This window comes from Oncorhynchus clarkii, chromosome 13 (genome assembly GCF_045791955.1).
Source record: "Oncorhynchus clarkii lewisi isolate Uvic-CL-2024 chromosome 13, UVic_Ocla_1.0, whole genome shotgun sequence".
NCBI classification, from domain to species: Eukaryota; Metazoa; Chordata; class Actinopteri; order Salmoniformes; family Salmonidae; genus Oncorhynchus; species Oncorhynchus clarkii.
In genome coordinates this window covers 42,791,195-42,802,702 of record NC_092159.1, presented here as the reverse complement: position 1 = coordinate 42,802,702, position 11,508 = coordinate 42,791,195, and the positions used below count along the sequence as shown (strand labels likewise).

Below are 11,508 nucleotides of genomic sequence, written 5' to 3'. Positions count from 1 at the left end.
TGTATCAAGGCATTACAAAGCTATCAGAAGCTGGCCTTGGAGTGGGACACACACTGACTGTACGCACACACACACGCACGCACACACACACACACACATGTACACATTGAGAGGCACAGAGAGCAGTGAAACAGTGAGGAGAGAGAAATGGAATGGGATAGGCCTGCAAAAGGGTGAATAGATGAATACTCTGTCAGAGGGACACAGGGGACAAGGGGCCACATTCTACATTTCAGAAACAGTGTAAGAGGGTGCCAACATTTTCCTTTTCCCCAATTTCTACCTTCTGGAACACACTGTACTGTTTTCCTCTGTGTTAGTGTATTCATTTGTCTGGCGCATTCTCTGTTCTTTTTATGTTGCTAGCAGGGATGTACTGTCCTGCAAATGATGCACTGTTGTCACGTGTTCTGGTGTCAATGTTGCTTTAAAAAAAGGACTGAAAGTGTCATGTTAAGGGAAAGTCATGTGTGGGAGGAACAGCTACTGTGTTTCAAATCCTCTAGTATATCTGCATTTGTTTGACATGTCGCTCTCTGAAACATCTGAGTACACTGAGGTGCAAACTAGTCCTTTGATCCACAGGAAATTGAAATGTTGTATCCACAGGAAACTGAAACCCAACATGCAACGTGTCAACTCCCTCCAGGTCTCTCTGCTTTAATGTACAGGGGAGCTACAGGATCTCTGGTCAGTCAAAACATACACAGGGCTGACAAAGGGCAGCGGGAGGAAAGCTGCGTGTTGGTTTCCTCAGCTACAGCTCTGAAAATATCTGTCCCATTTGGTAACTATTTACTTTTCCTTTGACCTTGTTGCTTAGATACGCAGAGCCCCTGGGTGGAGATTCAAGTTTCCTTTTGGCTGGTGGTCAATAACAACGTCTTTGATCTATTCATTTACATTGAATACTATTGTTCACATTGAGTGTCTGTGTATGAACTTTCTATAGTGTTTTTGGACATTGACTAGAGACTTTACATGTGGATGTAGGACATATAACACAGGCTCAGAGTGTCTTGAGAGCACTACAGTATGAGAGCACTACAGTATGAGAGCACTATTGAATAGTGAGTGTGTCAGAGACATGATTGGAATTCAAATGCTTGTTTTTGCAACAAGAACACACTGTTTGTTCTTACGGGGAGTCCAGTCCTCCCCTGTATATCACTTTGTCTCTCCTCTCCCTTCACCTCCCCTTTCTCTGACAACTAGTTAGAACCGCCTCTGACCCTAACTCAAGTCTAGAACTGCTTAGAAATAGCAACAGCTGGAATTTTGTAAATACTTCTCTTGTTCTGATCCCCTGGTATGACTTATCATCACCGTATCTTATAAACACAGACAAGACCTGGGCTGATGGATGATGCAGGGCTAAGAAATCATCTAAAAGGCTAGAGCTTTAGCTAAATAATTCCATTGTATTAGTCCAGACTCCTACTGTAACTAGACTGAGGGACCCATTCAGACAAGTAGCAGATACGCCTTTTGATTGGATGGAGCTCTTGAGTTTTCCCACCTGCACTTGCCCACCTGTGGGTTGCTATAAAGCCTGTATTCTGTATAAGATAGTGAGGCATTTCTGTGTTCTCAACATCTCTATTCTAACTAAATATCAGTCTAAGTCAACAGAGATGTTATTTGTGGATGGAGCCATCCCACCACCCACTACCTCCCCCTCATCTGATGACTTATTATATCATCACCACTTCACCACTCAGTTCTGCATCCACTCTACCAGAGCACACATCACATGACCAAGATATTTAGTACTTTCCAAGAGTCTCATAAATAGACAGGAAACTGCAGAGAGAAACTGGAAATAACAGGTCATTCTAGAATGCACAGAGATTCCGCCCTACTGCGCTGTCAACACTATGAAAAATTATAATAAAACTATGAATATAAATATTGTGAAATTAAATAGATGCAATCAATTGAGCGACTGTTCCCCTGAAATAAATAATATACACAACAAAATTAAAAGACAAATTACTTATTATGTAAATGTGATGGAACTGTTAATGTTGTTTGAAATGGAAGAACACAAACGCTGCATCACATTGCCTAATGCTGTTGAGTGGGTGTCAATCTGCGAGCTGGTGACCTGAGATGATTAGGCATAAAGCCTTTCAGCAAAAAATGTATATTGCTATTTAAATCTCTATCTTTGTTACATCTGCTTCTGCCACGCCCTCTACTGCTCATCCTGTGTCTCCTTGACTTGCCGCCACTCCCCCAGTACTCTCTCCCTCTCTGTGTGTGTGTGTGTGTGTGATTGTGTGGGCGGAGACAGGTGTGCTGGAGTCAGAGCAGATCCCCACCAGCTGCAACCTGTTCCATAATCAAGACCTTTACAAATACTCAGCCCTGCCACTTCCACACTGCCAGATTGTATTCTCTGCTCAGTCAGTCTATGCTGCTTGCCGTTTGTTGTGCCTGGTTTCCTTTGCCTGACGCTGTTTTCCTCTCAGCTACAGTTCTGCCTACTCTGACTCTGGTCCTTGTCTCCATGTCTCGTCATCCTGCTACTCTGTCCTGGATTCCCCACTCTACTACTCCCTTGGATTCCCCTCCAGACCTGCTTACCCTGTCCCAAACCCTCTCGCTCCAGCCTCAGCCTCCGCACCTGGTTTCCTGCAACCCACCCGAGCTTCCCTGTTTTTCAATAAATACCTTGGTCACTTTATCCCAGTCTCCTCGTCTGAGTCTGCTCTTGGGTTCCCCTGTTCCACCCGGTGTAACTATCTTGTCATTTTCCATTAATCTTTTTAGTTCCCTGACTATAGGCATGCCTTGTGATTGGGCTACACACAATCCACAACTAGGCTATACAAATAAATAAAAACTATTGATCCTCTTTGGATGAATGATATGCCTACTACTGGTGTTTTCCGAATTGTTTCATTTCTTTCTGAACAGACAATAATTCTATAATTTTGGCAAATGTATTTCAATTTATCAGTGGTGAAATAAATGATTAAGAGCAACGCTGAAGAGACGACAGTTGCAGGCTCCTATCTATCAGAGCAGAGAGAGGTCACAAAGTGAATTTCAAATCTAGTTCTATGAGAGATACAGGCGCGCTTCTCTCTCCGACCACAGCAATGGCCACGCGTTGGTCTGTAGACCCTACAATGTTTCGCAAACCATAAACCGTGTCGGGCCCAACTCGAATCAATTCTTACTGTAGAATGAATATCAGGCACGTTTTCACATTACGTTTTTTAGGAGGCAGAATTAATACAGAGCAGGCAACTTGAATGAACTCTGATTGCTTTTATTATAATTTTTACATTACAAACAGTGGAAATCATTTTTCATTCGAAGAGAGCTACCGCATCAGGGAAAATGGGTTCCGGAATGAAAAAGTCCAAACGAGGTGCCGGGTCCTGTTCCATGGAAATTCCCCAAGTTTATATTGTTAGGTTTCTTGCGCTTGATGGCTGAAATCGTTCGAAGGGGTCTTCCAGTAAAGAGCACGTGACTTCTCACTCTTTCCCGGTCCTGTTCTTGTGATTCAATACAGAGCCAAAATATAATGTGAGACAACTGACCGCTGCGCCTGTTGAAGAGTTGGGCTGTACTATGCGTGTGGGGACTGGACACTTGGACACCAGACACTGACCGCAAGGAATACCTACATTTTTCTACGTCTTTCTGGGAATAAAATATTAGTTTAATATCAAATGTGTGAAATAATATTTAGTCGGATTTTTCTTGGGTTTCCCGTACTTCTCCTCTGGATGGCAGGTACAGTTACTTTTGTTATACCGGTATTGAAAGATTTACGAATTTCAAGCAGAATAGGAACATTGATAACGCTAAACTATACCAGACATTCCAGTTAAGAGGGGTAAGAACAATTAAAATCCGCAATAACTGGATCATCTTTCATAGTGCCCAGAGAGATAAACTAAGAACCAATAACACGTTTTGGAATAACCAGGAGAGGGCAATGTAGTAGCGAATAAGATCTGTATGCTGGCAGTGAAGATGATGTGACATATGACACAACATGTATTTTTTTAAAGTTGTGTCTTAATTGTTATGTCTTTGTCCAATATAAAACGTTCTAAAATGTATTTCCTATATTTCAATTACTGATTAGCAACTGGCTTCTGAAAAAGGCAACTAATTTGAACCTCTTGTTAGTTTACCATTCTGCATTCTAGGCCTAGACATAGGACAATTTTTGTTTAAAGCTACAGTATGTCTGCTTGAGAATGCAAATTAGCTGATTATGGTCTCTGCCATGTGGTCTGACCTGTAGGTGGGCTGGCACATGCTGCCTGTCCTCTTGAGCTCAACCCTCCCAGATTGGTGGTGAGATATGGAGACTCAGTCTCAGTCAACTGCAGCACATCATCCACAGACCACGAGGGGATGGGCTGGGAGGCTACATTCGGAGGTACAAGTTTAGAACAAGATGTCAGAGTTGTCACCTGGACTGTGAAGAATTTGACAGACTGGACAATACAACCTAAATGCTACATCACATCAGAAGATGGAAAGCAGTGTTTGGAAACGTTCCCTGTCATTTTATACAGTAAGTTGTTTTTCTTTTGCGTCTTGTAGTGAGTTTGGTCAGTGAAAACTATTATTTTGTTCTCACTACATGTAACTATTTTGTCTCTAGAGATTCCAGACAGAGTCTCCATCTCTGTTCTGAGCCACTCTGGTCCCATGGTGGAGGGGACACAGTACCAGCTGCAGTGTGACATTCAGAACATCGCTCCTCTACAGAACCTGGTTGTGAAGTGGTACAAAGGGAATGAACCCTTAGATAATGTAACTTACAGTAACGTCAGTAAGAGACCAGAGGATGTGTCAGCTACTCTGATGATCAGCCCCAGTAGAGATGATGATGGAGATCAGTATAGATGTAGAGCAGAACTGGACCTGGGACCAGAGGGACCACAACCCCATCCTACAGTGACATCAGAACCTCTCAACATTACTGTGCACTGTGAGTTTATCAATACTCGATCTTGCCTCTGTACCCCTGACCAGGAGGGATGTTCTACAACTGTATACGTTTAAAACTGTCTAAAAGCACCTACTTTTCTCCTCAGACGCTCCTGAGTTCCTTCCAGGAAATGACACAGTGGAGGTGAGTGCAGGCAGTGATGTGTCTCTGGACTGCAGTGCTGAGGGGAACCCTCCTCCTGAGCTGAGGTGGACCAACAACACTGCAGAGGGAAATGCCATTGAGACCACTGTGGGGCGCCTGCGTACTCTCAATATCTCCAGAGTAACAGCTAATGCAACTTACAACTGCATAGTCACAAATAGACTGGGCTCCATCACCAAGCAGATACATGTCTTAGTAGATGTACCTCCACAACAACACCCAACGATGCTCTCCACAGCACCCTCAACTCCAGAAACTATGACCACCCTTCCAGGAACAGCCAAGCCAAAAGGTATTTTACAGCTCATCTCTGTGCTCACATTATTTAATTCACCTTCACTTATCTCACAAGGCAGAACAGTTTATATTTGATGTGGATTTCACATTGATGTCTTCATTCTTGTATGTTTTTACAGTAGTTACCTTTCCTCTTGAACTCAACTCTCCCAGAGTGGTGGTGAGATATGGAGACTCAGTCTCAGTCAACTGCAGCACATCATCCACAGACCATGATGGGATGGGCTGGGAGGCCACATTCGGAGGTACACGTTTAGAAGAACATGTCAACGTTGTCACCTGGACTGTGGATAACCTTACTGATTGGACAATAGAACCCAAATGCTACATCAATCTCATTGACGGCGAACAACCCTCAATAGTACTTCCAGTCATTCTCTACAGTGAGTATTTTCCTCCTTGTGAATGTGAAAGGTATGTTTCTATTTAACTGTATATCAGCATTGAGGGTTTTTTACATTGTTGACCTCCTCTACAGAGACTCCAGACAGAGTCTCCATCTCTGTTCTGAACCACTCTGATCCCATGGTGGAGGGGACACAGTACCAGCTGCAGTGTGACATTCAGAACATCGCTCCTCTACAGAACCTGGTTGTGAAGTGGTACAAAGGGAATGAACCCTTAGATAATGTAACTTACGGTAACGTCAGTAAGAGACCAGAGGATGTGTCAGCTACTCTGATGATCAGCCCCAGTAGAGATGATGATGATGGAGATCAGTATAGATGTAGAGCAGAACTGGACCTGGGACCAGAGGGACCACAACCCCATCCTACAGTGACATCAGAACCTCTCAGCATTACTGTGCACTGTGAGTTGCTGAGAACTGTTCATATATACAAACCACGCTAACGTTGTATAACGTTTGATAATATCTTGTCTCAAAGCACATTCCATAATTGCCTAATGTTCTACGGTGAAGTCTCACTCCACTGTCTTTTAATGTTAGAAGAAAATAATCAAACTTACAATTGTGTTTGTTTCCTTCACTGCAGTAATTCATTCAAGAAATGTGTTTTCATATTTTCACCACCTGCCTTTTTACTCCCCCTCTCTCTCTCTCTCTCTCTCTCTAAGATAAGCCATGCATCAATGCATCTCGACTGCCAGTGAGGATACCTGTGTTCAGGGGCTATCCTGAGGAGTTAGTGTGTGAGGCTGAGGGTTACCCACAGCCCAGGATAAAGTGGGTCTATGACCCAGCGAAGCATGTCAGTGAGGCGGGAGGCAACCTGACTGTCTTTGAGGCAGGGCTCTACAACTGCACCGCCACCAACGACGTGGCGACGAGCTTCATTGTGGTAGAGGTGGTTTTAAATGGTAATGGAACCTTTATTAAACTGTATTAAACACTTTATTAACCCATTATTTACTGTTTATGAAAGTCTTGTAGGACGTTTTCTTCTTGCTGGTCTGCTTCCTCCTCCCGTCTTTCTGGTCTCCTTTCTCTCTTTGTGTCTGCTATTCTTTGGTTGACGGATTAATGTTCTCTGAACAAATTGTCTTATTAACTTTTCACTATGCAGTTTTCCTCATTGTCCTTTACCCGTTGACTAATCCAATACCTCTTAGTTACTGGTTTCTGAACTGCTCTCCTCCTGCCACATTCTGTAGTCAGATACATGCAGTACATCTCTGCTGTGTGAGGGAGTTTGAACCAAAGCTGAAAAACATGAGGAGATGACGAGGGGACAGTATATTTTCGTTCACATATTAGATCAGGCATCAAACAAACTGCTTGGGGAGGGCACCTGGTGAGGCTAGGTAGAACATCCATCATTCATTGAAGAGTGTTGGGTAAAGTTGTTGAATATTTGGCAGTTTAGCTCAGTACTGACTGTTGCCTTGTAGAAGACTATTTCAAGGGTAAAGTTGAGCAATGTCCCAACTCTTACGGTATGTTGTAGATCTACTCTGACTGGTGGGATCATGTAATATTATGTTAAGTAATATGTGCTTATTCTTTCCTGTTGGAGGAAGTAGGATAAATCAGTGTATTGACGCTTCTCTATTTGATGGTGAAAATGGTTCAGTCTGAGGTGGCGCCAGAACGTTAACAGAGTGTTATGGATTAATGGGTGTTTGTTGTTATGTCTCTCTGGTCACAGAGGACTACCTGCCCCTCATAGCGGGCTTCGTGGCCTTCATGGTCGTGGTCATCTCGGTCATCTTCGTCGTCATCTACTCCATCTACTACAAGAACAACAAGATGGGCCGCTACAGCCTGAAGAAGGCCAAGCTCAGCAGCACGCCCAACGGCAACGTGGCGCAGAACGGCGGCCGGGACACTCCGCTCCCGATGACTAAACTGTCTCAGCCAAACATCTACTTCTAGGAGAACGAGTTTTATTGGGATGGGCCACTGAATGAAGAGCCCTCTTTCCCTGCTGAGAGACTAAGTGACAAAGTGAGAGACCAAGTGGTTGAGGTGGCTGAGGGGCTGGTCACAACTCATTCAGCTGTCAGATGCAGGTCTGGATTGTGATAGTTGGGAGTGTCTCCTGACTCTCCTCCAACCTCCCTATGCTTCATATGCACTCCCTTTCCTCTTTAGCACTAAGATTTTAAGTACAGATCAGTCCCTCTATTTCCCCTTCTACTGAAGAACCTGATGAGGTAGAATAACCTCTGTTTTTAGTGTGATCTATATGATCTATTCTACACATTCAAAATCGCTGATCTTTTCTCTGAAGGACAAGATGAGGCAGCAAATGGACAAGGTGAAAGCTTTTTGGGAATTGGCTTAATTGAAATATATGTTTTATATGACTGGTTTGTGTTGCATAAGCACCAACAAGGGAATTGTTATGTCATTTTCAATGTCTTTTTTTAGTTTGGTCTGATGACAATGTCATTTCTGTCACATTAAGCAATTGCTTGAAGAGCAGCACATGGTTGAAATTGTGAGAATGTCTCCTTCCGTGTAAACCTGCAGTACAATGGAGGCTGCTGAGGGGAAGACGGCTCATAATAATGGCTGGAACGGAGTGAATGGAATGGCATCAAACACAAGGAAACCATGTTTGATGTATTTGATACCATTCCACTAATTCCACTCCAGCCATTACCACGAGCCCGTCCTCCCCAATTAAGGTGCTACCAACCTCCTGTGCTACAGTATATGCACACAACCTCTTTAGGTTGTGAGCACAATGGTCACTGAAACCAATTAATGTAGCCTACATGTGAAAAGTATTTTTTCCCCAGAGTACGGATTATATCGTGACATGAAGGGGGTCTCCATTTTTTTACGCGACTTCCTACATTTTTTTGGGGGGGGGGGGGGGACTAATAGTAAAGATGTATTGTAATGGTAAACATTATTACCTTTTAATGTGGCATGAACCCAAACAGTCATGATGCGTTCAACTGATTCGCAAAGAAATCACTTCAAAAATGAAGCTACCTGTGCACTTTTGTCCACAAAATAATTCCAGCTTCCAACAGTGCACCCGCCATTTCATGAAGGGAAAGAGACATCTGTTACAAAACACCAAAAAGTCTGATGACATTCGGCGATTGTCAGGAAGCCTACACTCTTGTAGCCTGAATTCATTGATGCGTCTTGCTGACAAATTGACAGAAAAAATATATAAAAATGTGGACACCTGAAAAGGGGCTGAAATACGGGACGCAACTACAGCTGTCTGTCCCAAGCTCATGCGAGGGCTCAGTTGAAACATTGTTGCAAAGCTCAAAACAGACATCAGAGAGGCAGACAGGCGGAGAATGAATGCGATTGAAAGAACTGGGGAACTCATTTAGGGGAGCTCATGTATAATTTGGGGGTCGGAGCAACTCTGTTACTACTCTACACTGTTCCACTGCATCTGGAGTGTTCAGTGTTTTAACTGCATCACTGTAATGCCTGACTGCATGTGAGTTCTGAATGTGTGGAGGTACAGGCTGGTGGCGGTGGTGTATCACCGTTCAAACTGCAGCAACTACGTGATGCCATCGTCAGCATGGACCAACATCCCTGTGGAACGTTTTTGACTTGTAGAATCCATGTCCCGAATAATTCAGGCTGTTCTGGAGGCAAAGGGGGTCTGACCTGGAACTAGATGGGTGTACCTAATAAACTGGCCATGGAGTGTATATAACTACAATGTAAATGCATACGTTTTAGGCTACTTCATGTAAACTCAAAGCCTTTTGTGTATGTAATATAAAATATAGAACTGTATATTTATTAAAGTCTGTAAAAATGAGTGTCTCAAGGGCCCATAGAGTACCTGGCTAATAGATTGAAAGGGGGAGGGGGGGGGCTTATAGGGAAGGAGAGAACAAATCATATTGTACAAAGGGATGGTCAGTATCGAATTTCTATCAATATTGGTCCTCTGGTTGTTAGGAGAGAAAGTATCTCCCCTGATCCCCTTTCGCCACTGTATGTAGTCTACACAAACTTCTGTGGAGATATTTTGTTTCACAGTCCTCTCATGTCAATACTACTGTATTAAGAAACCTTTTGTATAATATTGCTTTGAGTTATCATTAAAATATTTAGTTTTTTATTATGATAATTATTGTTGTATTCAGTGGCGACCCGTCATTTGAGACCCATATTTTTAGCAAAACAATGATAATTAAAAAATATATATATTTATATATATGTGTATATATATACATATATATATACATATATATAAATATATATTGGGTACCTGCTTCTATAAACCAATGAGGAGATGGGAGAGGCAGGACTTGCAGCTGATCTGTGTCAGAAATTTGGAATGACTTCTATTTTAAATGCTGACCAGACGGGACATGTCGCGTGCACGAGCATCACAAAATAAATGTAGAAATCCATGTTATTCAATTATTGCACCCACACTGCTCACGAGCCAAAGAGCCTCTGCGTTGCCAAGGGCTAAAATAGAACTCCTTTCTATTTCTGACGCAGATCGTGCTGAAAGTCCTGCCTCTCCCATCTCCTCATTGGTTATACCCACGTGGGTGATTGAAAGCCTAAAAGTTTTGTTGGTTGTCGTGGTAATACTATAAAAATGTCACCATATAAATTCAAAAGACGAAAAAGCCTGGAAGGAGGAGAGATGACTAGAAACGATTTGATTGTCCGTTTTATGTGTGGATTAATTGTCGGAGTAGAGGACCTTGTGCATTTCAGGTAAACTAACAACTCAATGTTTATATCCCAGGACAAATTAGCTAGCAACAACAAGCTAGTTAAATAGGACAAATTAGCTAGCAAGGTAACTAGCTAAATTGCCATACATGTTTAATGCTTTTCGACCTGTCCCCAAATGAATGTCATTGGTTCAGAGTTTGTTTTGATATGTTAACCTGCGTGTAGTGATCGCGTTTGGTGTAGGGGGACAAAATACATTTATGCACGATGGCGCACGCGCGCAGCCGGTTTGGGTTCCGTGTTAGCCCTAATGAATTATCGAAGAGACCTGAATACGCACTAATTTGTTCATTTCAAATAATCTATCTCATAAGATTTGTTGTGTGATTTTCATAACTTTATTTTTATTGTACGTTGCTCATTTGAGAAATCTACAGGATTTCAAAACAGCTGGTCATCATTCTGATCTTGCACAACATTTTCTTTGCGACGCGCGCTTTGGAAACAACGTCATCGATTAAGCAACGGAAGCCCATTCATTTTCTATGAAGGAAGAGAAGTGTGCGGGGCGAGGGAGCGTGAACAGGGCGGTACCAAAATTGTGGAAAGTCCGTATATCCATAATCTTTGGGAAAGTTTAACTATTGAACTTTTGTCGTTGACGCGACATCGCGTTGCTATTGACCAATCGAAGCTCATCATGGTTTCCAGACCCTACTGGATTGGCTGTTGATACTTAGCAGTATATGGCTTGCTAGCACCAATACGAGGGCGGTGATTCAGGGTTGCCATGTTCGCGATTTTCGTACAATTGAGCAACTTTGAAAACGATGTCGCGGACGAAAATGTATCCTAATTCACTATGGCCTGCTGCTGACTGTTTCTGAGTGATGATGGGGAGGGCCAGAGTGGTTGTGTGTGTGTTGAGATTATTATTTACAAAGACTGCTTTGGAACAGCAGGTTAACTGCCTTGTTCAGAACAA

At 42.8% G+C, this 11,508-nt stretch overlaps 1 protein-coding gene across 1 annotated transcript; it reads left to right on the top strand.

Annotated features, from left to right (window-relative positions):
• Positions 1-3,050: 3,050 nt before the first annotated feature.
• On the top strand, positions 3,051-9,954 carry LOC139364769 (vascular cell adhesion protein 1-like). The gene is made up of 8 exons (XM_071101824.1): positions 3,051-3,753; positions 4,274-4,549; positions 4,640-4,969; positions 5,076-5,426; positions 5,551-5,814; positions 5,910-6,242; positions 6,509-6,751; positions 7,540-9,954. Exons 1-8 carry the CDS (start codon positions 3,690-3,692, stop codon positions 7,764-7,766), a joined length of 2,088 nt encoding a protein of 695 aa, XP_070957925.1. The 5' UTR covers positions 3,051-3,689; the 3' UTR covers positions 7,767-9,954.
• Positions 9,955-11,508: the final 1,554 nt, after the last annotated feature.

Coding starts and splice junctions, on each gene's coding strand:
- LOC139364769 (XM_071101824.1), top strand. CDS start 3,690: ATGTGTGAAATAATATTTAGTCGGATTTTTCTTGGGTTTCCCGTACTT. Junction 5,427..5,550: donor AGGAACAGCCAAGCCAAAAG/GTATTTTACAGC, acceptor ATGTTTTTACAG/TAGTTACCTTTCCTCTTGAA. Junction 5,815..5,909: donor ACTTCCAGTCATTCTCTACA/GTGAGTATTTTC, acceptor CCTCCTCTACAG/AGACTCCAGACAGAGTCTCC.